Raw genomic sequence first — 27,943 nt, 5'->3', positions numbered from 1 at the left:
GTGCAGAAAGGATAGTCTCTCTATACTAGTCTCACAAAAAGTGCAGGGAACGCTGGATACAGAAGAAATAAATTAGACTCCTATCTCTCATCATGTATAAAAATCAACCAAACAGGGCCAGTGCTGTGGCATACCGGGTTAAAGCGGTGGCCTGAGGAGCCGGCATCCTATATGGGTGCCATTTCTAGTCTCAGATGCTCCTCTTCCAATCTAGCTCTCTGCTGTGGCCTGGGAAAGCAATAGAAGATGACCCAAGTCCTTGGGCCCCTGCACCTGCGTGAGAAACCCAGAGGTTCCTGGCCCCTGGCTCCTGTGCAGCTCCGGCCATTGTGGCCATCTGGGGAGTGAACCAGCAGATGGAAGACCTCTCTCTCCCTCTCTCTGTAACTCTGTCTTTCAAATAAATAAAATAAATCTTTAAAAAAGAAAAAAAATCAACCACAATAGATCAAAAACTTAAATGTAAGACCCAAAACTACAAAAAATAGAGGAAACACTTCAGGACATTAGTCTGGGCAGACTTTGTGGGTACGACCTGCAAAGCAAAGACAACAAAAGCCAAACGAAAAAGCTTCTGCTCAGCATAGAAAACTATGAACAGAGTGAAGAAACAACCAACAGAATGGGGAGAAATGTCTGTGAACCACTCACCCAGCCGGGGACTAAAATCCAGAAGACATGAGGACCCCCAGCAGCTCAACAGCGTAAACCCGAACAACCCAATCAAAGTAGGCAAATGACCTGTGCAGACATTTCTCAAAAGATATTAAAAGGGCTAACAGATACATGGAAAAAAAAAAAAGTCCATATCCCCCATCACCAAGGAAATGCAAATCAAAACCAAAATGAGATATCATCTCATTTCACCTAGAATGGCTATTATCAAAAAGACAAAAGGGGGGTGGGGGGCTGACATTGTGGCAGAGCGGATTAAGCTGTCACCTGCAGGGCTGCCATTCCACATGGGCAGGAGTTCCTAACCGGGCTGCTCCCTGCTGATGCTCCTGGGAGAGCAGCAGAAGGTGACCCAAAGACTTGGGCCCCTGCACCCACGTGGGAGACCTGGATGAAGGTCCAGGCTTTTGGCTTTGGCTTGGCCCAGCCCTGGCTATTGTGGCTATCTGGGGAAGTGAACCAGCAGATGAAAGATCTCTCTCTCTCTCTCTCTCTCTCTCTCTCTCTCTCTCTCTCTTTCTGTAACTCTACCTTTCAAAGAAATAAATAAATCTTTTTAAAAAAAATTTAAAATAGACAAAAACTAAGTTCTGGTGAGGATGTGGAAAAAGGCAAACTCTCACACACTGTTGGTGATAATGTAAATTAGTACAAATCCCATGGAAAACACTAGAGGAGCAGCTCAAAAAAATCAGACCTATAATTATCAGGAGATCCAGCAATCCCACTACTGGGTATACGACCAAAGGAAATGAACTCAGTGCACTGAAAAACATCTGCATACTCATGTTTATTGCAGCGCTGCGCATAGCAGCCAAGATACGAACCTGAGTGTCTGTTGATAAATGGGTGGAGAATAAAGAAAATGTGGTATATATTCAGCTATGAAACAAAGAGACTGAAATTACGCCCTCTGCAGGAACAAAGGTGGAACTTCAGGAGACTACGTTAAAGGCAAATACTGTACGTTCTCATGTATATGCAGAAGCTACAAAGGGGCTCTCATAAAAGCAGAGACTAGAAAAGTGGTTCCCAGAGCCAGGGAAGGGAGCAAGGGACAGGGCCCTGAGAGGACAGTGAACAGGTACGGGGGCACAGGTGTGTAGGAGGAATAACTTCTGATTGTGTATAACACAGTGGATGACTGGTTGACAACAATGAACTGATTATTTCAAGACAGTGGGGAGAGGATTTGTGATGTTCCCAGTGCAGAGAAGCGATGCATGCCTAAGGTGACAGACACGCTGACCGCCCCACTCTGATCACACTGCATGCTGTACACAGGCACTGACATGCTAGACCGTACCCCACAAACACCCACAGCTACTGTAAGCCAATGCAAAATGAAAAATTCCTGAAAAAAAAAGTGAACAAGACCGCTGAGCTTTAGTCAAATTCCATCAGTCCCTCTGCTGTTCAGTCGGCACCATCAAGTTCAATTTCTGAAATTATGACTTGTTTTATTAAAGTGCACTTACATCCTTTCCACCCAACCTTTAGACGGCGCAGGCCACAGCAGCACACAGCTCCAATGCAGCCACGACTGAACCGCCTTTGCTTTACCGAAGCTCCTTCCCAGACTCTGCCGACCGAACCAGGACTAAAGCATAGGTACCTTGAACGAGGACTAAAGCAGAGGGCCGCGCATCGGTACCTTCACGGCGGCGTTCTCATGCATCGTGATACAGTTGTTGATGTCTTCTGAGAGCTGGTACAAGGCCTGCGCGGTTGCCCGGTGCACTTTGGTGTCGGTGGACTTCAGGAAGCGCACCTGTGGGGCCACCGCTCTGTATTCACCAAAAGCCACTCTTCCTGCCCCACAAGCAGCAGCGCACAGTCGCTTCTGCCAGGTGCCGCCTCAATTTGTCGTTGTTCTGCACAAAGGAAAACAATGGGGGGTTGTTTGTGGTGAGTGTGTGTGTGTGTGCATGGTGAGAACCCTGTGAGGTCCCTTCAGGTTTATCACGCACTGAGATTCCAGTGAGCCTGGAGAGAAGAGCCGGCTGGCCCCTGAGGTTGTGACTCAAAGGGACTGGTGTGTCGGTCGGCCAGCGGCAGACCACAGCTCAATCCCGAGTTATCGTTTCATGACCTGCTTGTGCCCAGTTTCTGAAGGCTGACCAGGTGTCTGACATCCATCACACGCTCAAGGACAACCCCAAATCACAAACCAACAAGTTGTTTAATAATAAAAATACTTAAAGAAGACTGTATATTCTTCTTAATTTTAAAAATTCATTTATTTGGGAAAGAGATAGAGAGATAGAGAGAGAGAGAGAGATGGGGTTGAGAAGAATTTATTTATTTGAAAGGCAGAGAGACAGACAAAGAGAGCTAAAGGTCTCCCATCCTTGGATTTGTTCTCCAAATGCTTACAATAGCCAGGGCTGGTTGAGGCTGAAGCTGGGAGCCAGAACTTAATCCGGGTCTCCATGTGGGTGGCGGAGTCCCAAGTACTTGAGCTACCTGCTACCTCCAACGGTGCTCAACAGCAGGAAGCTGGAACTGGGAGTGGATCTTGGACTTGAACCCAGGCACTCTGAGGTGGGATGCAAATGTCCCAAGAAGCAGTTAACAGTGCCCCCCCCCCCCCCCCCCCGCCGCCCCATTATACAGTCTTAAAGGAACACTTCACTGAACGGGAATAAGTGCACTCACGCTACCCCTTCACCGTGGGAATATTTCTACATCAGTAATACGCCTTGTTTCCCGTGAGGGAGAAGACAGAACAGCAAACGCAATGACGCGATTTGGGTCTTTTCGCTTTCCTGTCTTCTTTGTGCAAACCAGATCCTCCTTTTCGTATGTGATCACCTCACACGGTCATAAGGTGATCGAGCGAGCAGCGCACTGCTTTGTGTATATTCATGGTCCTATTCTCTTGTTTTGGGCAACAGCTTGGCTGTCCTGAACTTGCAGATGCTCTGAGAAATGAAACATCTTCTAGACCCAGCATCCTGCCAGCGTTTGCATTTCTGCTCTACGGCTCTTCTGCCAAGTGGCAGTCCACGCTCTGCTCCAATACCTCTGGTCACAGTGAAGTCATTGTCTCTCAAGGCCGCTTATTCAATCTGGCCCGGCTCTAGGTAAACAGTACAGGGATGGCCGAAGTCTTCCAGCTCAAGAATGCCATCGACACACCAGCTAGCACAAGCATCTTCAGAATGGCAATGGTGCTGGCTGGTGGTGAGGAAGATGATAGCTAACGCTTACATAACAGCACTTCTATGTGCCAGGGGCAAATGAAAAGCAGCCTCTCTCTTACAAGGCTCTCGCCTATGAATGTTTTGCAGTTTAAAATGCGCTTTTGCATATATTAGTCTCAGAGAAAGTAAGTGAGGTGACCCAGACTCTCCAGGACAGGTGGATATTAAACTTGCATGCAGATCTCTGGACTTTAAGCTCCTTGTTGATGCCACTACCCCACAATACCGGAAGACAGAATGCATTTAAGAAAACCCGTGTCACTTACTGTATTTGTCAGTTTGGACGATAAAGGGACAACTCCATGGTCTGTAATGATTTTCTTGATCCTTGGCTATATTGGTAATAGCAGCACACACACTCGCCAGAACTTCTTTGTTATCTGATTTCAGTAAGCTGACGATAAGTTCCAAACCACCCACAAAGGAACAAACCATTTCTCCAGCATCCTAGGTTGAGATAAAGATAGTAACAAAAAGAAACTTCTACTTAGGTTTTCTTAGAAAAGCAGAAAGAAATAATAAGGCTGTGAGATACACATATGGCAGCAAAGAAACATTCAGTTTAGTTTGGATCTGTGTTATATATAATACACATATATATAATTTCTCTGTGTGAATGTATATGTAAGTGAATATATTTACACATAAAACACATATGCTTACAAAATTCCATTTCAACAAATATTTGTTATGTGAAAGTCATTGTGTTGGCTACTGAGGACACAGAAGTTAATAAAATGCAGGAGCCAGGAGATTCTTCCAGGTCTCCTGCATGGGTGGCAGGGGCCTAAGGACCTGGGCCATCACCTGCTGTTTCTGAGGTGCATTAGCAGGGAGCTAGATTGGAAGCAGAGCAGCTGGGACTTGAACTGGCACTCTGGTATGAGATGCTGATATTGCAAACGGTGGCTGAACCTGCTGTGCCCCACCACTGTACCCAGTTTTGTTCTGTAGTCACCACAGACAGCGAATGGGCCAATACCATCCCACTGCCCCTAGCAGAAGCCAGGGTTAAGTTCTTGCAGGCCTCTGGGCACATTTCTGTCACCTGATCGGTGCACAACCCTGCACGTGTATGCTCCTCTTAGAGGACACCTTATTTCCTAGATGCTGTTAATTCAGAGACATTGAACTCATGGCCAACGGGAATGTTATACGCCACAAAGTATTTTCTCCATGGGCACATCAAGCTTTTTCACTCTTAGGACTGCCAGGCAACACTTCAGCTCCATGCCTACGACCATTTCAAGCAGTGACATAACCAATAAAAAGCACAAAAATGTAAAAAAAAAAAGGGGGGGGGGAGGGGAGCAGTGCTGCAGAGACCAGAAAATGGACGCTTGTTTTCAGGGTGGCAGCCCAAAGCAGCGCCTTGTTCAGCCTCGGCTGAGAAGGCGTGTGCCGGGCAGCTTAAACTGTTCACCTCTCTTCGTGCACCCAAGCATGACCAAAGCAAGGTGAGTATTGATTGGGCGGTGACAAACGCATTTCAGCAAGTAGGCAAATCCCCAGACCGACTCCGTGAACACAGCGCGAACTGTAGCCACTCTTTCTGCCGTCATGCTTTTTACAGCTGGGGGCAAGATGGGCGTGAAAGACTCACAAGTACAATGACCGGCACCAGGCAAGGAGGGGAAAAGGCCTCGGGGATTCTGGGAGGGCGAGGCATTGCGTGAGATGGATCTGAGCGTGAGCGGGGAGGCCGCCTGCCGTCTAGGTCACCACACAGAGTATTACAACAGGGAAGGGGGCAGGGGAGCCCTGAAGGGTCTGATCCAGCTTAGTGAGGAGTGTGCGGTTCATTTTAAGGGCATTTGAAAGCCACTGAAGGGGTTTTGGCAGTGGGATTGGAGGGGTAGGATTTTTACCAATTTTGTTTCTTGGAAAAATCTCTTAGGACTAGAAGGTGCAGAGTCCTAGGGGAAGCACAAATTGGTGTGGGGAATTCAGAGGTGATTTACTGGTCCAGCATGGAGGCGGTGACTGTTTGGAGATCGTGGCGTTGGGAGCACTGATGGGAGTACCTCAGTTACAGGTGCGTCCATGACAACTCCTGCACTTGCGTCTCTTGGGCGGGGGATGGGTGGTATTTGGTTAGAGGCCCTAACTTATATCTATTTTTAAAGTTTGATATATTCTATTTATTTGAAAGAGCGACAGAGACATAGAAACATGGAGAGAGACTTCTTGTCCACTGGTCCACTCCCCAAATGCCTGCAACAGCCAGATTTGGGCCAGGCCAAAGCCAGGATCCTAGACCTCCATCCAGGTCTCCCGTGTGGGTGGCAGGGACCCAAGCATTTGAGCATCACTGGCTGCCTCCCAGAGTGCACAGTAGCAGGACGCTGGCTCAGAGGTGGAACAGAGCCATGAACCCAGGCTCTCCGACTTGGGATACAGATGTCCCAAGCAGCTTCTTAGCCACTGTGCTAGATGCCTGCCCTGAGAAGACCTAAGTTGGATAAAGTTCCTAGAGATGTGTAAGTGCAGATACCTGGGGGTCTGTTGGGTAAGTGGGTTTGGAACTCAGGAGAGGAAAGCAGGTCGGGAGTGTGGATCTGCACGTTGCCAGCATGAAGGCTGTCGCAGAGGCAAAGGGTGTGAAAAGTGGGAAGCAAAGAAAAGACTTTCCAGGGGTGCTGGAACAGAAACGCTGACACCTCTCCGGTGCCTGGGCTGGGTGGTAATGCCCACCGAGTACCTGGCTCCGTGGCTTTCTCCAGTAACAGATCAACACCTTCTGAATTCACACTGTGGATCGCACCCTGTAGCACATGCTTCATACCAAAGGTCTCAGTTAAACCTCACAATAACCATGCAAAGTGGGCTATGACTTCCGTTTTAGTCGTGACAACTGAAACTGGGAGATGTTCGACCTTGTAAGAGACTGTATCCTTCACAAGGGCAGGGTTGTGTCTTAACCTGGCGATCTTTATAGATCACAAATCTGATCCACTGACCTCCAATCCCCCAAATTCTCCCCTTGCAGCCTCTGCCCTTCGACTAAGAAACAAGCTCCACAACGTGGTGCACAAGCCCCTCACGGCACACACGTGGGTTTCCTCTGCAGCCTCACCTGCCCTGCCTTCTCTCTAACCCCACGTGAGCCAATAATCCGACTCCTGGCGCTAACTATCTGGGAGTGTGATTCCTGAGTCCGGGTGGGACCTGTAAAGATGCATGATTTTTTTTTTTCAATGCTCTCCTGTTGAGTCTGGACCTCAGCCGGCATGGGGAGTGCTGCCTTACGCACCTGTCTCTCAGGTGTCACACCTTGCGTGTGCTGTGTGCCCACATCCCATCCTTTGCATGTGCCTGGTTGGCTGCCTTCCTCTCTGCTTGGAAACACCCACACACCCTTGGCTGCCAGGTGAGGCCCCATTCTCATCAGGAATCCCCTCCTGAACATCAAGTGCAGCTCAGACAACGTCTCCTTCTGTACCAGGGCACCTCCCTCTGTCTGGCAGTGGCTCATGTGTTTTCCCTTTTCCTTGAACTGGAAATTTCCGGAAGGTATTTGCCTATGCTGGTTTCTAGCAGTTTGTAGTGGCTCAATGCACCCTCACTGAGTGTGATGTTTGCAGGCCGGAAGCTATAAAAGGAACTTCGCACTGCAGGCATCAACAAACCAAAAGGTTCTAGTAAACGGTGCAGGCAGGGTTCAGGTCACGGCTGCCCAGCAGCAAGGTCAAGGCCAGCTCTTCAACATGGTTGCAGAGTCTCGTTCTCAAAGCAAATTTAAATACGACTTCAGACACTTAAATACGACTTCAGACACTGCATCACAAGTCCCGATGAAGTCATAAACTTAGTTTGAGAATATTTAATGGCTGTTCTATTATTCTACAATAAGGCTCTTCATGCAAAATAATTTATAAAAATTATTATATGTGTAATCGTATACTCTGTTGTCACTTTATCATACCTTCCATGCATTAGCATGTGACCAGAGCAGAAGACTGCAAGTGTGCATTTATTAACCTCCAACAGCCAACAGCCTTCAAAGTTAATTACCCTGAGGCAGTTAGTAGGGGCGGCTGCAATCGCAGTAAGATTTCCACATTGTGGGTGAGCAGAAACCCCAGGGAAATGAAGAGAAAGGAATGAACAGGCAGGAGGCAATTTGACAAGTGGCAGAAGTGGGACTTGAATCCAGATCGGTCTGCTCTCCAGGCTCCTCTACAACACTCCGATCATGTGAGCCGTGTACATTCAAAAGCAAACACCATGGCTCTTTCTCAGAACGTCAGGACACTTCGGAAGAGGGCCCCAAAGCTCAACTTCTCCAGTTAAAAAGATTATTTTATTTTACTATTCACTTTTTTGTTCATTCGAATGGCAGAGAGACAGAGAGATCGCCTATCTGCTGGTTCACGGCCAAAATGCCCACAGTAGGGGCTAGAGCAGGCCAAAGCCAGAAGCCCAGAGCTCCACCTGAGTCTCCCAGGTGTGTGGCAGGGACTCAAGTACTTAGGCCATCACCCGGGGTCATCCAGGGTGCGCATCAGCAGGAAGCTGGAATCAGAAGCAGAGTGGAGGCTTGAACCCAGGCACTCGGGTACGGGATACCAGCATCTTAAGCGGTGTCTTAACTGCCATGCCGAAAGCCTCGCCCCAATTTTTCGAGGTGATTTTATTGGTGTCAATGACCTAATGCATTTTTCAATTTTAAAATTGCAGAACAGTTTTTTTTTCTCAAGAAAAACTGGAGGGATTATGGAAAGATGATAGCAGCAAAGTTTTCAAATCTCCTTAGTTACGGAACAACTAGGACAGCAAAACAGAAAACATGAGGGCCAACATACACAACAAAGCAACAAGGTATCCACAATGGTGCCCACGCACAAACAGGCTGGCACAAAGTGCCAACCCCAGAGGGAGGGCAGAGGCGCCTGGGAAGGCCCTAAAGACCCAGCCACAGCAGCAGAACTGAGAGCAGACTTTTCAGCTACTGGTTTTTTGTTTTTTTGTTTTTTTTTTTTAATATGTATTTATTTACTTTAAAGATAGAGTGACTTAGAGAGAGGGAGAGACAGAGAGATCTTCCATCCACTGGTTCACTCCCCAATGGCTGCAATAGGTCAGCCTGGGCCAGATCCAAGTCAGCAGCCCGGAACACCATCCTGGTCTCCCATGTGAGTGGCAGGGGCCCAAGCACTTGGGCCATCCTCCACTGCCTTCCGGGTGCATTAGCAGGGAGCTGGCATGGGAGCAGGACAACTGGTGACTTAGCCCGCTGCGCCACAACACCTGTTTCTCTGGCTGGGGTTCATGGTCACAGCCAATGCACAGGTCCTAATGGTGTTGGGACATTCTATAGGTATGAGTCCCGACAGCTTTTACAAAACAAAGCCCCCTTCTAGCACAAAGGCCTGGTTGGAAGAGAAAACTACTGGAAATTGCTTCCAAATGGAGCAGGGCGGAGCCGCTGGGATGAAGGAATGAGAGGGGCCGGGTAAACAGAGAGGGAAGCAGAGAGGCCACCGTGGTGAACCCAGGCTAAGGGTCCTGGCCACGCCTCCCTTCTAAGAGGCCAGGAACACTCCAAGCAGAATGAAGACTACAGGCGACTTCTGTAAGGGCCGATGAATGATCAGAACTAGAACTACGGAGCAGACAGGGCAGAACACCCTCACAGACAACGCCTGTGGGGGAGACAGACCTGCCTGGCTGCAAAACAGACAATAGCAGCAAAAGGAGAGAGAAATCCTGAGAGTAAGGAAAGGAACGCACCGCTCAGTGGGGTTAAAGTTTATAAATTGGGTGATCTGTTAAGAAAAAAACACAAAGACATACACCAAGAATTAGAGGTGGAAAAAAAAATTTTTTTTTTTTTTTTGGAAATGAGAAAGCTAGAAGGAATGCAAGAATAAAGAGATAGGGGGCGATCTCTGTAAATAAAGATTTGAACACTGTAAAATGATAGACTGGGGCCAGTGCTGTGGCGCAGCAGGTTAATGCCCTGGCCTGAGGCGCCGATATCCCATATGGGCGCCAGTTCAAGACCCGGCTGCTCCACTTCCAATCCAGCTCTCTGCTATGGCTTGGGAAAGCAGTAGAAGATGGCCCAAGTCCTTGGGCCTCCGCACCCACATGGGAGACCCAGAAGAAGCTCCTGGCTTCTGGCTTCAGACTGGTGCAGCTCCGGCCATTGTGGCTAATTGGGGAGTGAACCAGTGGATAGAAGACCTCTCTCTGTCGCTACCTCTCTCTGTAATTCTGTCTTTCAAATAAATTAAATAAATCTTAAAAAAAAAAAAAAGATGGACAAAGAGTTCATGAAAAAACTCAAGGGTTTAAAAGGGCATGGAAGACCGAACACATCGAGAGGAGTCTCTGAGAAGAAAAACAAGTACAAGAGAGCAAATTAAAAAAACAAAAAAGAAGAAGATAATTCAAGAAAATTCTCTACTGAAATAAAGCCTGAGCAGATATAATATATACCTGGAAAAACTGAGAACATAGAAACAAAACTAAGCATTCTGGTATAACTGTTGGCCTATTTAATAAAAAAAAAAAAAAAAAAAAAAAAAAAAAAAAAAAAAGAGCGCGTTTTGGTCATCCAAGCAAAAAGACCAATTCATTTGTAAGGGAAAGAATTATCGCCAGACCGTTCAACAGCTATGTTTTATGATCTACTCAAGGAGAGAAAATGCCAATCAAGCCTCTAATTTTAAGCCAAAATGACCTTCCAAGTGTCAGACTCTGTCAGCCATTCTTGGGGAATGAAGCTCAGAAGGCCATTCCTGGGGGACGGCTTTGAGAGTGAAGGTCAGACCTCCACAAAAGGACCACTCGTTTCTTAAAGTCCCCACTGGCTTCATTCCCTTTGGGACAATGTCTAAATCATTCACATGACAGCCAAGTATTGGCCCAATCTGGCTCAACCTCCCTCTCGTCTTATTTCCCAGTAGTCTCTTTTGTATAAGCCGTACCCCAGTTCCTTACTGAGGGGGTCCCCTTAGGCCAGTGGGGTCTGAGATGATGCCTCCCAGGGATCTTCCTTCCTCCATTAATTTGTGGCTTTTTCAAGAACAGAGACACCCAGTCTTGTTCTTTAATTCTCACTTGGAGGACAGGCTGCATGGAGCACTCATTGGATTTTTACCAAATGTCTGCGGAGTTATTAAAAACAAAAAAAGAAAAATATTTAAGATACTTAGCCCCAGACACCAACACCAAAAAGAAGAAACACATTAGCTCTGTAGGACGGAATACGGTGAGTAGGCTTGTTTTAACAAGCCAAGTGTCAAACCAGTGTTGCTCTTTAAGAGTCAACCCCGCTGAGACTCCAGGTTCTCTCACTGCCCCATCCGTGGAGACACAGCAGTGGGGCCACACTGGGAAAAGGGACAAAAGTGCACATATTTGCTTCCGGTCCAAGGACTTCCTAAGGTGCCTCGCATGAGACGCTGGGAGCCAAGGGCTCAGTGAGATCCTGGGCCCGGCTCACCAAGGTCTTGTGAGGTTTACAGTCTATGGGAGGGCAAAATGGTAGACTCGGCGCCTACAGGACTCTCCAAAGCTGGCTGATGTGTTGTGAAGGTGACATTTCTTTCTTTCTTTCTTTCTTTCTTTTTTTTTTTTGTTCTTTTTCAGGCGTAAAGATTTTAAACATATGACGTCTTGCCTCACATGGAAAGGGAGACAGTATATTTGAGGATGGAAAAAGTAATTATTCTGCCAAAACTGTCTTTCACTAATGCTAAACGACTGGGCAAATTCACCACATTTTCCACCTTCTCACATATCTCAAAAACGAGCCGGGGCCAATGTCACCACTGGTACGATATTGGTTCTGCACAATTCAAATGTGTATCTGTAGTGGGTAACGAGCACCGAACTTTTTTTTTTTGCAATTTCTAAAGGACTCCCCTGAATGTTATCTCACATGACCCCGACAGCGCTGCCTTAAGGAGGAATGGCATCCTCATTTTACAGTCACAACAGCTCAAAGTTCATGAACGGGCAGTGACAAAACGAAAAGCTAACCTTGGCCTGACTGCCCGATCTCTCGTCTAGTATGGCTTCACTATCCATCGCGTGCTCTCAAGCACCCACCATTGTATTTATGATAACCCAAAGAATCTTCATGATGGAGGGGATTAAAAATCCCCAAAGAGAGGAAGTTGCTCTGCCAGTGCCACTTCCTGAGACAAACAAATAGAGTCACACCGAGAAAGAGGCCATGAAACACCTTCATCTTGCTATTAAAGGGAAGCTTGAAGCAGGAGGAAAAGATGTCAAGCACAAATTAAAATCGAGTAGAATACACAAATAAGATGAAAAAAATACAAAATGAGAAAAGAAATGGCATTGGGTTAAAGCTTAACTAAGAGGAAAATATTAAGACATTATTTACAGATGAATGAATAAAACAGAAAGCTGGGTGTTTTGGCATACAGCAATTAAATTAACGGGTATGAAATTCTTTCTCTTGCCTCCAGCAGAAAGAACTGGCAGTCTTCTCATGAGGTGAAACCTACATCAGGCGACTTTAAGGCGCAAGGCAAGCAGCGCAGGAGTTAAGAGAAAAAATATAACCTGAGGAACTGGGCAAAACTGCTCTGTGTCGTACATGGAGCAGATGATACAAAAGACGGTGCTTGCAAACACTTTTAAAATAGCACGTTGCACTTAAAATTTTTCAAAAATCCTATAGTCACATTAGAATAGCATGTCAGAGGAAACCAAAACTGAACAGGCAAATTGTGTCCTAAAAGTGTACTCAGTGAGATCAAATCCTTTTAAAAGCCTCAGTAGCACTTCTACAGATGCAAGGAGAACAGAGAGTTTGTTTGTGCTGCTGTTTCACAGTAAGATCCCATGCTGCTCCTAGGAATCCCACAGCTTCGCAAAAATCACTGCTGAGTTAGAATGACCTCACACTCTCAAAGTATAAGCTCTCTAAAAATCAAAATCACAATATCAATGACTTCCCCCCTTTGCTTACGAAGGCAAAGAAAAATACAGTAGTTTTTGGATAACAGAAATGAGCTTAGAGTTGCATAGCAAAAAGAAAAAAAAAAAAAGGCATTACACTTTGAGGGTAGATTTATTCAACTGGATTGCCCGAAAAAGAAAGCAAATTCCATGGTTCTGATTTCTCTACTTCCCTGAGCCTAACTCAAGACGTTTTGCTTAAACATCACAGACAACTGTGGTTTTTCCATTTGACCGTGCCCGTGTGAATCCTGTGTGAAATGTAGTATTCCATTAATGAGGATGCCCGGATGGTGAGGCACACTTGTGTGTCCAGAGGCTTGCTGAGTTATTTACATGACATTCTCAACCAATGACGTATGGAAAGAAGTTTGTAACAAGTACAAGGTGCTAAACAAAGTGAGCAGTATTTACATGAAACAGCTAGTAGTTATAAATCTATGTAATGCATTCATGGATATACATTTATATAATCTAATGCATATACTATACGCTTGTATTTTGCAGGTTTGGATTGAGTAACCCATTGATGAAGGGCAGTAAAACAGTGTTCTGTTCAGAGGTAGGCAGGTGCTTCTCAACAGTGAGCTGTGTGGATGACCCTAAGAACACCTGAAACCAGGATCATGCTAGAGAAACAGATCTAACAAGTGCAGTTCTCCAGTCTGTAAAGAGACCCCTTCCCCACAGTTTACTTGTTAAGCCTGTCACTCCCCACCTTCCCATATGGTTAGCATCCCAATTCATGTGAAATATGCTTTCCTGATATTTGAAGGCAGCTGTCTGATCTCCCTCTGCTGTGTACCTTTAACCAACTCTCACAGTAAATGGTCTTCATAGATCTCAGATCCTATTCATCCAAGTTTCCCCCACAACCTGCTGACAGCGGGGTGCAGAGGGATCTTTCGCTCCAGGATCTGGACACCGTACTTTTAGCACAGCTAACTGTGTGTGCCGTTACAGCAGTCACCTAGCTCTGTGTGTTCACAGCGAGCTTTATTATTATTATTATTATTATTATTATTTGTTTGACAGATAGAGTTAGACAGTGATTGAGAGAGACAGAGAGAAAGGTCTTTCTTCCGTTGGTTCACCCCCCCAAATGCCCACTACGGCGAGAGCTATGCCAATCCGAAGCCAGGAGCCAGGTGCTTCCTCCTGGTCTCCCATGCGGGTGCAGGGCCCAAGCACTTGGGCCATCCTCCACTGCACTCCCGGGCCATAGCAGAGAGCTGGACTGGAAGAGGAGCAGCTGGGACTAGAACCCGGTGCCCATATGGAATGCCAGCGCCAAAGGCAGAGAATTAATGAAGTGAGCCACGGTGCCAGCCCCCCACAGTGAGCTTTGAAGTCAGCTGAAATCCGTGTACCTTTCACAAGTGAGCTGCTATGCAGCCGGAACTCCCCTGTCCTGCACTAATGGATGTCTAGCTATCCCTTGGTGCATTAATTGGATGCAACAATTTTCCTATAGACATAAGCTTTTAGATGTAATAGATATACTTATTTCTTTTTTTAATATTTTTTATTTATTATTTGAAAGAGCTACACAGAGAGAGAAGGAGAGGCAGAGACAGAAAGAGAAAGGTCTCCCACCTGCTGGTTTACTCCCCAATTGGCTGTAATGGCCGGAGCTGCGCCGATCCGAAGCCAGGAGCAAGGAATTTCTTCCAGGTTTCCTATGTGGGTGCAGGGCCCAAGGACTTGGACCATCTTCTACTGCTTTCCCAGGCCATAGCAGAGAGCTGCATTGGAAGTGGAGTAGCCAGGACTTGAACTGGCGCCCATATGGGATGCTGGCACTGCAGGTGGTGGCTTTACCCTCTATACCATAGAGCTGGCCCAAGATGTACTTATTTCTATGTAATACAGAAACCAAGTGAGCTATCTATTTATTTTTGAAGTACATCACTTATCCAAGTCTTTTGGTTCCTTTAATTCCTTAAGGAGGCAGAAAATATATTGCACACTGCAATGACCTGGGGCATTTTCAAACTTCTCCAGCTCAAGTGTATGGTGTAGATGTTTACGTCCCACCGAAAGTCACGTGTGGAAAGCTAATCACCAATGTGGTTCTGTAACACATGGGGTCTTCTCCAGGCAATCAAATCATGAGAGCAGATATCCAGTGAACGAGATTAATTTCTGTTCTTCATAGTTGTATTAAATACCCAGTCTGTGCTATTTTTTTTATAATCGCACAGATGGACTAAGACACCTAAGTTGCATCCAATACCAACTAAGTAAAAATGTATGGTGGTGAAAGCCAGCGTCATGAAGATTTCCGGCTGCTTCCACCCTTTGGGAACCACTGTGCTAAGAGTTTAAGTCCCACCTTGAGTGAGTGAGAACACCTGGGCTCCACCATTATCAGTGTGGCTTTCAACAAGGAACTTCTCTAAACTTCAACTCCAACATCTGTAAAATGCAGCTGATAAGAATATATACTTCTTGAGGTCATTAAAAATAGAATTTCTGGTGTTCTATTGCATAGTAGGGTAGCTAGAGATGACAATTATATATATAGACACACACACACATGTTTCTTAAAAATGACACATATAGGGGGTGGTGCTCTGGCATAGTGGGTTATGCACCCACCTGTGGCACTGGCATCCTATTTGGGTGTTAGTTCTAGTCCCAGCTGCTCCACATCTGATGCAGCTCTCTGCTATGGCCTGGGAAAGTAGCAGAATATGGCTCAAGTGCTTGGGCCTCTGCACCCACGTGGGAGACCCGGAAGAAGCTCCTGGCTTCTGGCTTGGCTCAGCTCTGGCTGTTGCAGCCATTTGGAGAGTGAACTTGCAGATGGAAAACCTTTCTCTCTCTTCCTCTGTCTGTAATTCTACCTTTTAAGTAAATAAATAAATCTTCAAAAAAATGACACATATAAAGCCTATATTAAGGTGCCTGCCATATGATATTATACCTATTTTCAGTGTTTTTAAAAACTACTTTGGGGCCAGAAGTGCTGGCACAGCAGGTTAAAGCCCTGGCCTGAAGTGCTGGCATCCCATATGGGCGCCGGTTCTAGTCCCGGCTGCTCCTCTTCCAATCCAGCTCTCTGCTATGGCCTGGGAAAGCAGTAGAAGATGGCTCAAGTCCTTGGGACCCTGCACCCGTGTGTGAGACCTGGAAGAAGCTCCAGCTCCTGACTTCGGATTGGCTCAGCTCTGGCCATTATGGCATTTGGGGAGTGAACCAGTAGATGGAAGACCTCTCTATGTCTCTACCCTTCTCTGTAACTCTCTTTCAAATAAATAAAATAAATCTTTTAAAAAAATTACTTTGAGAATATATTTTTATTAATAGTTTGCATAATCAAACTATCAATCTCATGGATTATCCCCTTGAAATTAATTGCACATCTCATTCACTCTTAAGAATGTGTTCAGAATACATAACTTGGGTAGCAACAAGCATTCTAGATTTAAAGCTGTTTTAAAATCTAAAGAAGAACGAGTTGGCAAAAATACATTTTTGACTGTTTTCCTTCATTTGGAAAATTAGAAGCCTCCCAAATATAAGGTGTTCTGTTTCTGTTTTATGTTGTGGGATCTGAAAGCAATTGAGACAGGAGTCAGTGTTTTTCAGCCCTGGTTTCCCACCATAATCACCTGGGTTGATAGTTTAGAAATCTGGGGCCGGTACCATGGCTCACTTGGCTAATCCTCTGCCTGTGGAGCCAGCATCCCATATGGGCACTGGGTTCTGGTCCCGGCTGCTCCTCTTCCAGTCCAGCTCTCTGCTGTGGCCCAGGAAGGCAGTGGAAGATGGCCCAAGTGATTGGGCCCCTGCACCTGCATGGGAGACTAGGAGGAAGCACCTGGCTCCGGGCTTCGGATCGGTGTGGGTCCAGCCGTAACGGCCCTTTGGGGAGTGAACCAACGGAAGAAAGACCTTTCTCTCTGTCTCTCTCTCTCACTATCTAACTCCACCTGTCAAATCAATTTAAAAAAAAAAGAAATCTGCATGCCCAGGTGTGAATCCCAATGCCATAGATTTATTTGAACAGGGCTAGAACGTGCAGCTAGTGTGGAGAATCACTCATCTGGATAATTATCAAAGCATGATACTATTACTTCCAAATTATAGCATCTGTGTCAAAGTGCCTATGTGCCTATGTTCGGTTTTAGACAGAAAAACACATCTGGAATGATGGGGTAAGGACTTCAAAAAAATCTGATCTCCATAGCAACAAGAATGCATAAAATTTGGCAAAATAACCTCTTATCAGAACTCTCAAATTTAATGAAAGGCTCGCTTCTGTGTAAGAGAACTGGCTGGATCTCAGTAAGAACAGTGAGTTTGTGGCATTCTCATTTTTCCTGTTCCCAATTGCCTCTTCCCAGCTCCATAGCAGCCTTGAAACCCAGAGTCCTTGCGTCCACAGTATCTGGGGAAATCTCCAGCATCGTGACCACAGGAATGACAGAATGGATATGGCCCTTCCCCAAAAGCCTCATTTTCCAAGAGACTATCTGATCTATATGGCAACTCCTGGGAAAAGCACCATTTACAAAGCTTGCTTTTGGTTAAACTCAGAGCTTGCTCAATGAGGAAAGCCCCATCCTTACAGCCCTTTCATTAAAATAAAATAAAATAATAAATCAGTGGCAATTATCTAACGCTAATGTGACCTGAGGTGGTTCATGCCTGCTGAGACAAACAAGAGGTGGGCCAAAAAAATTATAAAGAAAATACTGGCAATGAGCTGTTTATGGAGAGCTTTGCAAAACCTCAACAAGTTCCTGAAGATCTGAAATGCCACAGACATGTGCAGGGTTGGGGGCATGCCCAGCAAACACCCAACTGAGAAGGCCCTGATTTCTCACCTGCTGCTAACCTTGAGGCTATGTTGCGGCAGCAGTGAAGTCTAGGAGCTGCAAAGTGCTACAGTGTTGAGTGGGGGCCACGTGTGCAGAGCCCCTTGGCCGAGGGTGGGGGACTTCAGGGTGCTAGGCGTTTAATGTCAACACATGAGCTGACCAATAATCTAACTAAGCAGAGACCCCAGGGGCCACATGACAAAGAACATGTAACTCATAGAACTGTTCCACGCAGGTTAGTAAGAAACCATCAAAAGCAAAGTAAGACAAACAGCAGTTAACACAAGCCCTGGGAAGGGAGAAGTCTGGTTTCTAAAGTTTTCATATTTTATTATTTTAAATATTGGTTTTTACAAACATGTGATTGCCCACACAATCAAGGTTCATTTACAATGTCTTGGGAAATAGCGACCATCAGTAGAGATTTGAATTGTGTTTAAAGAGAGAATGCACTGGGAATCCTGAGGTTGAAAGTTTCAGTTCAGTAGAACGTACAATAACTGACATGGAAAATTCCATCGATGGCCTCCACAGCACGTGTGAATAAGCAGGAGACTCAGTGAACATGCAACTGGGTCCATCCAGGTTATTCTGTCTGAGGACCCACAAAATGAATAAATAAACATAGCCTCAAGGACCTGGGGGACAATGAGGTTCCACCTCACCCCAGTTAGAATGGCTTTCATATAGAAATCAACAAATGACAAATACTGGCGAGAAAAAAAGGCCCCCTAATCCACTGCTGGTGGGAATGTAAACCAATAGAACCACTACGGAAGTCAGTTTGGAGATTCCTCACAAATCTGAATACAGACCCACCATATGACCAGCCATCCCACTCCTGGGAATTTACCCAAGGGAGATGAAATCTGCAAATAAAAGAGTTGTCTGCACCAGTATTGTGGTGGAATGAGGTGAAAAGGTCATATCAAGATGGCTGCTGAGGTGAAAAGTTCATGCCAAGATGGCCACTGAGGTGAAAAGGTCATGCTAAGATGGCCACTGACAGCAGAAACTGCCTGGCAACAGGCCGTGATTGGATGGCTTCGGAAACCACATGACAACAGAGGAAACCACATGACAACAGAGCCTGACTGACGGCAGGCCGGGATTGGATGGTTTCAGAAACTGCCTGGCAACAAGAGCCTGACTGGCAACAGGCTGTGATTGGATGGCTTTGGAAACTGCCTGGCAACAGGCTGTGATTGGTTGGGGCATAGACAGCCCCTTGATCGGATTGGCTGGTCTTGGCTATATAAGCTGTTGTACCAACTGTAATAAACGAGTCTGCGGGCTGCTCGCCTCTAGCCTGCTTTCACCCGACTCCCGGAGTCTGTGTGGTGACTCGGTGCCTCTTGCCCCCACCATGTTGCTCCTCTCAGAAACGAACCCATTGCAACATTGTTGAGAAATCAACGGCAACACCTATGTTTATTGCAGCTTAATTCACAATGGCTAAGACAGGGAATCAACTTAAATTCCCATCAACTGAAGACTGGATAAAGAAATTATGGGATATGTACTCTATGGAATAATATTGGAGGGTGAACCAACGGCAAAAGGAAGACCTTTCTCTCTGTCTCTCTCTCTCACTGTCCACTCTGCCTGTCAAAAAAAAAAAAAAGAAAAAAGAAAAAAAAGAAAAAAAAATGAAATCCGGTCATTTGCAACAAAATGGATCAATCTGGAAAATATCATACTTAGAGAAATAAGCCTGTCCCAAAAGGACAAATACCATATGTTCTTCCTTAGCTGTGCTAACTAATAGAGCACCTAAAAGGAAATCTGTAGAAATGAAACTGACACTTTGAGAAGCAATGACTTGAACAGTGCTTGTGCTGACTATTGAGGAACAGTTCTTTTTTTTCCCCTTAATGGAGAATGGGACTGGAAATGAGAGAAGGAGGAGGGGGTGGAGTGGGAGTAGACGTGGGAGGGCGGGTATAGTAGGAAGAATCACAATATTCCTAAAGTTGTACTTAGGAAATTTGTACTCATTAAATAAAAGTTTTCTTTGGGAAAAAAAAAAAAAGACCTGTGGGACACTATCAAGTACACCAATATACACATACCAGAGTTATGGAAAAAAGAGATAGAAACAGAATGAATACTTGAAGAAATAATGGTGAAAAGCTTCCCACATGTGATGTAAAATTTTAATCTGTCTATCCAATTATCTTAGCAAATTTCAGGTAGGATAAAGTCGAAGAGACCCACACTTAGACATACCATAGTCAAACTGTTGAAAGAGAAAGAAAGGATTTTAAAAGTTGCAAGATGAACTTATTTATATAAGGAACCTCTCTAAGATCAACTGATTTCTTATCAGAAAATATGGTGATGGTAGATTTGGAAGCTTTAGACCCATGCCTTCCCACAGAAACATTAAACAGCCACAGACTGGTTCAAATGATTTCATAGGAGCTCTGGAAAGCCACTCCAGAGATCGACAGCAAAAGAGCAAGTGCCAAACCGAGAAAAAGCCACATTGAGGACATCGGGAAAGTTCCTTATATTTGTTCCACCTCTATTCTAGCACAGCAGGGTACATTCAAAAAGCGTAACTTCAACTGTAACTCACCTCCAGTCGAAGGGGCAGAGCAGAGATTGTTTCTGCACTGTTCTGAGCTGCTTGCCGGCTTCCGTCTGACTTGACTCAGGGCCGAGACAGGACGCGTCGGGCGAGTCAGGGCCTCAGACAGCAGAAGCTGCAGAAGTCACTGGCAAGCTCTGTGGCACGTGAAAGCTACATGAGCGTGCCGATTACACACACCTGCTACAGAGATGGCATGCAGAGAAACACAACACAGCATCCGAGACCCCAAGAAGAAGACAGGGTGAGACTCTTTTGGAAATGAAAATATTTACAATCGTGTGTACGGAGAAAATTTAACACTATGCACACAGACATGCACAGAGACAAATAGAATGCATGTTCAGGAAAAAAAAAAAAAGCCATGTGAGAAAAGCTTATGCTTTCACCACAGGTTGATCCTGAGACTCAGGAGCCGTTAACAATTCTAGGTCTTGCAAGCCAATCTGAAAAATTTGGGAGAGGTGAATGTTCTTTCAAATGCTTCAAGTTCAACAGAAGATCTCAAGACGTATGAAGAAATGGGAACGTACTGCTCATTTAAAGAAACAAAATGATTCTTCATAACCCATATTTACAAAGACATGTGCACCAGATTTACTGGACAAAGGTTCTGAAATGAGTGTCCTAAGCATATTCAGAAAGCTAAAGGAAAAATGCAAAGAGCCCCCCAAAATCAGGAAAATAATACATGGACAAAATGAGGGTATCAACAAGAAGATGACATTATAGATAGAAACCAGAGATTCTGGAGGTGAAAAGCACAAGAACTGAATTGAAAGGTTTACTGGAGGGACATAAAAGCAGCCTCAGACAGCCAGAGTGGGGAGGGGAAAGAATCAGTGAATAAGAACACAGGCAATTTGAAGTTGTCAAGCCAGAGGAGGAAAAAAAAAATGTGAGAAAGGGACAGAAAGCTTAGAAGAAACAATTACTGAAGCGGTTCAAAACTGAGGGAAAGACATGGATATACAAATCCAAGAGGTCTGACGAACTCCAAGTGGGACGTGTGCACAGAGACCCACACCAAGGCACACTGCATGCAAACTCCTGGAAGACACAGACAAACAGGAAAGCAACGTCTTATGTACAGCACATCTCCAACACAATTATCAGTCGGTTTTTCTACAGAAGCTTTGCAGGCCAGAAGACGGTAAGAGGATGTATTTAAACTGCCGACTAAAAATGCTCTCTCTGGCAAAAGTGTAATCCAAGAGGGAGGGGGAAATTAAGATTATGCCAGGGAAAACAAACTGAGGAAACTACCACTACACCTGCTATGCAGGAGATGCTACAGGAAGTCCTACAGGTTGAATGAAAGGGTTTTGGGCAGTGACTCCAAGTTACAGAAGAAAACAAAGTTCTCTGGGAAAGATAACTAGATGGACAAATGCAAATCACACATTAGAGCAATTTTTAAACTCTACATTTTATTTTCTGCAGGATTTAAAAGACATGCACAAAATAATTATAAATACAGGGGTACTTTCAAAAATTCATAGAAAAATGGAATTAAGGGGCTGGCATTGTGGCATATCCAGTAATGCTGCTTCATGAGACACCAGCATCTCATGAGTCCCAGCTGCTCCACTTCTGATCTAGCTCCCTGCTAATGTGCCTGGGAAGACAGCAGATATAGGCCCAAGTGCTTGGGCCCTTGCACCCACAGGGGAGATGCAGAGGAAGGTCCGGGTTCCTGGCTTCAGATCAGCTCAGCTCTGGCCATGGCAGCCATCTGGAGAGCGAACCATTAGATGGAAGACCATTCTCTCTCTCTCTCTCTCTCTCTCTCTCTCTCTCTCTTAACTTCACTGTCACTCTGCCTTTCCAATAATTAAATCTGTTTGTTTTAAAGATTAGTAGTTTATGGCTGGCGCCGCAGCTCAATAGGCTAACCCTCTGCCTGCGGCGCCGGCACACCGGGTTCTAGTCCTGGTCGGGGCACCAGATTCTGTCCTGGTTGCCCTTCTTCCAGGCCAGCTCTCTGCTATGGCCCGGGAGTGCAGTGAGGATGGCCCAAGTGCTTGGGCCCTGCACCCCATGGGAGACCAGGAGAAGCACCTGGCTCCTGCCTTCGGATCAGCGCGATGTGCCGGCCGCAGCGCGCCAGCCGCAGTGGCCATTGGAGGGTGAACCAACGGCAAAGGAAGACCTTTCTCTCTGTCTCTCTCTCTCACTATCCACTCTGCCTGTCAAAAAAAAAAAAAAAAAAGATTAGTAGTGTATTTTGGTAAAATAAAGTTTGAAATCCCTGCAGATTTTCCGTAATATGAATTTTTCATAAACTCTCAAAAGGTCCCTCATACATGTACAATATAAAAAGATGTAATTTGAGACATCAACAACATAAGCTATGTGAGGGAAGGGGGACGTGAATTTACATGCATTTGAAATTAAGTTACTACCAATTTAAGACAGACTGCTATAACTTTAGGTTATTACAGATAATCCCCACGGTGACCACCAAAAGAAATCTATAAAATAGACACCAAAGGAAATGAGAAAAAAATAAAAAATGAGGGGCCAGTGCTGTGGTTAATCCTCCGCATGTGGCACCGGCATCCCATATGGGTGCCGGGTTCTAGTCTCAGTTGCTCCTCTTCCAGTCCAGCTCTCTGCTGTGGCCTGGGAGTGCAGTGGAGGATGGCCCAAGTGCTTGGGCCCTTGCACCCGCGTGGGAGACCAGGCCTGCAGCGTCGGCTGTAGAGGCCATTTGTGGGGTGAACCAACGGAAGGAAGACCTTTCTCTCTGTCTCTCTCTCTCACTGTCTATAACTCTATCAAATAAATAAATAAAATAAAAATTATTAAAAAAAGAAAATAAAAAATGAGTCCCTATCAAAAATCAACTAAATGTAAAGGCAGTAATGAAGGAACTGAGAGACAAGACAATTGTGAAACACAGAGAAATAAAAATGACAAAGTTGTAAAAGGTGGTAATTATCAGTGACTACTTTAAATATAAATGCAGTAAACTCCCTAATCAAAAGACATAGACTGGAAGAATGGACAAAAAAATCGGTATCCAACAACATGCTGTCTACAGGAATGCCATTATAGATCTAGGATATACATAGGCTTTAAATGAGAGGACGGAAAAACACAGCCCATGCAATTAGTAATAAAAGAAAGCAGGTATAGCCATAATAATACCAGACAAAATTAATTTCAAGTAAAAAAAAAGTTGCAAGAGACAAAGACATTAAAGACTGTTAATAGAGTTAAATAGATATAATAATTACATACATACATACACACACACACACACACATAAGTACCAGTGCTCCAAAGTACATGCAGTGGAGAAACACTGACAGAACTGAAGGGAGAAACAGGGAGTCCCGTGTAAGAGTTGTAGGGGTCTTCCACATCCCACTTTCAAACATGAATGCAACAATGAGAAGACAACTTAGGAAACAGAGGACTTGAACAACACTGTAGACCAACTGGACCTGACATATCCAAAACCCTCCACCTGGCAACGGCAAGATACACAATATTCTCAAGAGTCCATTCAACATTCTCCAAGATAGACATATATTAGGGCGAAAAACAGGTCTGAAAATTGTTTTTAAAAGAATGAAGTCATTCAAAGTATCTTTTCCAAAGACAACAGAATGAAACTAGGAATCTACTCCAGAAGCAAAACTGGAAAATGCACAAATATGTGGAAATCAAATAAGACACTTACAAGTATGACCGACTACTGGGTCAAAGAAGAAATTGCAATGAAAACAGAAAAACAACATAGGAGGCTACAAAAAAACCAAGGAGTTGGTTATTTAAGAAGATCCACAAAACTGGCAGGCCTTTCGCTAGACTAAGAAAATGGGGGGATTCAAATAACTAAAATCAGAAGTCAAGCAAGGGACATTACAACCAATTTCACAGAAATTAAGGATTGTAGAAGAATATTATGAGCAATGGTGTACTAACAAACTGGATAACCTGGGTGAAATGGGCAGATTCCTAGACACATACAACCTACCAAGACTGAGTCATGGAGAAACAGAAAATCTGAACATACCTAAATGAATATGCAGGTTGAAACAGTAATCAAAATCTTCCAAACAAACAAAAGCCCCAGGCCAGCTGGCTTCACCAGTGAATGCTACCAAGCATTCCAAGAAGAATGAACATAGATGTTCCTCAAATTCTTCCTAGGAATTGAAGAAGAGGTAACACTCAAATTCATTCACTGTATAAGACCACCATTATCCTGGTAACAAAGCCAAAGGCACTACTACACTACAGAAACAAGGAGAAAACTACAAATATCCCTTGTGATTACTGATGTAAAAATCCACATCAAAATGCTAGTGAACCAAATTCAACAACAATATCAAATGGTTATATCCACAACAAAGTAAAACTGACTCCCGGAATACAAGGATGGTTCAAGATACAAAAACGAATGAGCATAATTCATCATGTTCACAAACATAAGGCTACAGAAAAATAAAACCAGCATCTCTCAATTGATACAGTTAAAGCATGTAGCAAGATTTATTGCCCTTTCATGATTAAGGGGGGGGGGAGCTCAACAAACTAGAAATAAAAGAAAGCTATATTAAAATAATTTGAATACCCCTTAGTGCATATCACACTGTACATCATTTTCAATGTGAAAGGCCATAAAGCTTTTTGTCTAATACCATTTTTTTTTACCATTTCTATTCAACCTAGTACTGGAAGCCCTAATCAGAGAAAAAGTAGTCCAGGAAAAATAATTTTAAAATCCAAATTGGAAAGGATAAAACAAAGTTGTCTTTTCACAATGACATGATCTTATATGCAGAGAAACCTAAAGGTGTCATATAAGAACTGGAAAAACTAACAAATGAACTTGGCGACGGTGCATGATACGAGATCATCATGCAAACAGCAAGTGCATTTCTACACACAAACCATCTGAACACTCCAATTTGAACTGGGAAGCAAGAAAGCAACTCCATTTATAATAGCGTCAAAAAGGATAAAACTTAGTCAAGGAGACAAACAGAGGAAAATCCTGAAAGAAGCCAGAGATGAAGGACCCAAGGGAACAAAGACAGTTATGAAAGATAAGACAATAATTTCCCACCAGGAATGATGAAGGGTAGAAAACAATTAAAACAACATACTTAAAGTAGTAAAACAGAGGATAGATACAGATACAAATCCAAGGAGCCAGCATTGTGGCGTTGCCGGTAAAGCCACTGCCTGCAAAGCTGGCATCAGATGTGGGCAGTGGTTCGAGTTCTGGCTGCTCCACTTCCCATCCAACTCCCTGTTAATGGCCTGGGAAAAAGTAGCAAAAGATGGCCCAAGTGCTTGGGCAACTGCTACCCACGTGGGAGACCTGGAAGACACTCCTGGCTCCTGGTTTCTGAAGCCTTGGCCGTGGTGGCCATCTGGGGACTGAACCAGTGGATCGAAGATCTCTCTTTCTCTCTTTCTCTCTCTCTCTCTCTCTCTCTCTCTTTCTCCCTCTCTTTCTGTAACTGTGACTTTCAAATAAATATATATTAAAAAAAACAGGTATGAATCCAAGTACACCATCTTACAGACGTTTGTATACATGTGCCGCCCACATTCTGGGTGCCATATTCTCAATAAACTCTAGGCTGGAACCCTCTGTGGGGGAGGGGCAGCTATCCATTTCCTGAGACCAGAGAGGTTCTTTCTCATTGTGGATTGCAGCAAGCTCAAGGCAGAAACCCTGTTACAGGGACCAGTCTGAAGTTGCTGATCAGGAGTTTTTAAGGATAAGTAACTGTCCCAGTTACGTGATTTTCTCCAGTAATTCAACTCCCAGCCTACAGTTACAGTCAAGATAAATAGAAGTGTCCATAAACAGGGCAGACACCAGGGACTGAAAGAGGGCAGTGGACTTGAGCTCCTTTGAAATGGGCTGTGTGTAATGACACAACACAGAATGTAAGGTGTACCAGGATGGAAATGAGAAGGGAAGAGGCCCAAGGATAGAGATAACAGTGGAGTCGACAGATGGGGGTCCAGTTGGGTCAAAGTGGAACAGAAGTGCTGCAGCAAGAGACCGGAAAGAACCGGCTGGCTAACTGGCGTCACAGCCAGATGTCTGAATTGATGACTTTTCAGGTGGCAGAGTTTCTGACGACGGCGAAGCAGTGTGTGAGCCCAGGTTTTCAGCTGAAGTGACTACAATACCAGCGACTGAAAATACACTGGTCACTGCTAACCTTCTCTAACTTTCAAAACTGAATGGCTAAGTGGATTCACAAGCAGCTCATGGCTGGCGTGCATTTTGCACATAACTCTTTTTTTTTTTTTTAAGATTTATTTATTTGAAAGAGTTACACAGAGAGAGAAGGAGAGGCAGGGATACACAGAGGTCTTCCATCTGCTGGTTCACTCTCCAGTTGGTCGCAACGGCCAGAGCTGCGCCAATCTGAAGCCAGGAGCCAGGAGTCTCTTCTGGGTCTACCACATGGGTGCAGGGGCCCAAGGACTTGAGCCATCTTCCACTGCTTTCCCAGGCCATAGCAGAGAGCTGGATCAGAAGTAGAGCAGTCCGGATTTGAACTGGCACCCATATGGGACGCTAGCACTGCAGGTGGCAGCTTTACCCACTATACCACAGTGCCGGCCCCTAATCTTTTTGGATTCTAGGACTGGAGGCTGGATGAGGAGCATATTAAAACTATTTGATAACTAAAAATGATAGCAGACCACAAACAGCTGGACAGAATACAAACTCTGATTATATATTTTAAATGGGTTTTTAGGTTTTTTTTTTTTTCTTTTAAAACTATGTTTTGATCCTTTGGCATGCTGCTGGACAGCTACGCATTCTACAGCCCCGACATGGCCAAATCCAAGGTCATAAACTGTGTTTACAGCAGGATTCTTAGTGTGAAACCAAACCCCTGCACACCCTTCTCCAGGTTCTCCTTGGCTCTCTGATTGGGCATGGCTCATCAGGCACTGAGGTTAAGCAGAGAGTGATGTCAAGTTTCTGTCCTGTTTGATCAGCTGTGTTGTGCAACACCTGTGGTCAGGAAGCTGGCTCCAGCCACACTCCCTGCTCCACAGTCCTGGCTCTGATTGCCTGAGCATGTCTTCCACCCTCACCGAAATTAACTTCTCTTCTCTTCTGGGGAAATCATTCTCAGATTTCTCTGATTGGCTTTTCTGTTTGGAGCAGATCCTTATGTCACTGGTTTTGAAATTACTGGAGGTTTTTTTTTTTTCCCCCTTCCAAGATCAAAATTCGAAACCAGACATTATTTTCTAAACAAGTAGCAAAATTAAGTCGAAGGAGGTTACAAGGCCAAACGATCTCATGGATAGATTACTGATTTGGAAGACAGATTGTTTGAGTTTGCTAATTCCACAACTGACTGCTTGTGCGTTCGGAGCATTTATTTTAAAATAAGAATACTTGGCTCCTGTCCAATGCATAAGGGGGTGGTGATTATAAATGTGAATCATGCTAATCACTTCTTGCAAATGTATGCAAACGTTCCCATTTTTCTCAATAAAATCTTTAAAATTCATTAATGAAAAGAAAAAGAATTAAGGAGGCCACTGTACACACTTCCTTGCAATACTCACAAAAAGAACTATTAAAAGTGCTAAGATATTTTAAGAAAGGAACACAATTCTTACTCATGTCTGCAAAAGGCATGAGCGTGGGTGCTAGCGACGGGGCACAGTCACACATTCTGCTCCTTTTC

At 44.7% G+C, this 27,943-nt stretch overlaps 1 protein-coding gene across 1 annotated transcript in view; it reads right to left on the bottom strand.

Moving 5' to 3' along the window:
• Positions 1-1,846: 1,846 nt before the first annotated feature.
• ODAD2 (outer dynein arm docking complex subunit 2) overlaps positions 1,847-27,943 on the bottom strand; it is a 69,113-nt gene continuing 43,016 nt past the window's right edge. The window contains 5 exon segments of the mRNA XM_062210820.1: positions 1,847-2,029; positions 2,330-2,486; positions 2,488-2,549; positions 4,148-4,196; positions 4,198-4,328. Of these exon segments, the coding sequence (XP_062066804.1) occupies positions 1,847-2,029; positions 2,330-2,486; positions 2,488-2,549; positions 4,148-4,196; positions 4,198-4,328 (582 nt within the window).

Source organism: Lepus europaeus, chromosome 14, assembly GCF_033115175.1.
Source record: "Lepus europaeus isolate LE1 chromosome 14, mLepTim1.pri, whole genome shotgun sequence".
Lineage (NCBI taxonomy): Eukaryota > Metazoa > Chordata > Mammalia > Lagomorpha > Leporidae > Lepus > Lepus europaeus.
Note: the sequence above shows the minus strand (reverse complement) of the source record. Positions and strands in the feature narration are given on the sequence as shown.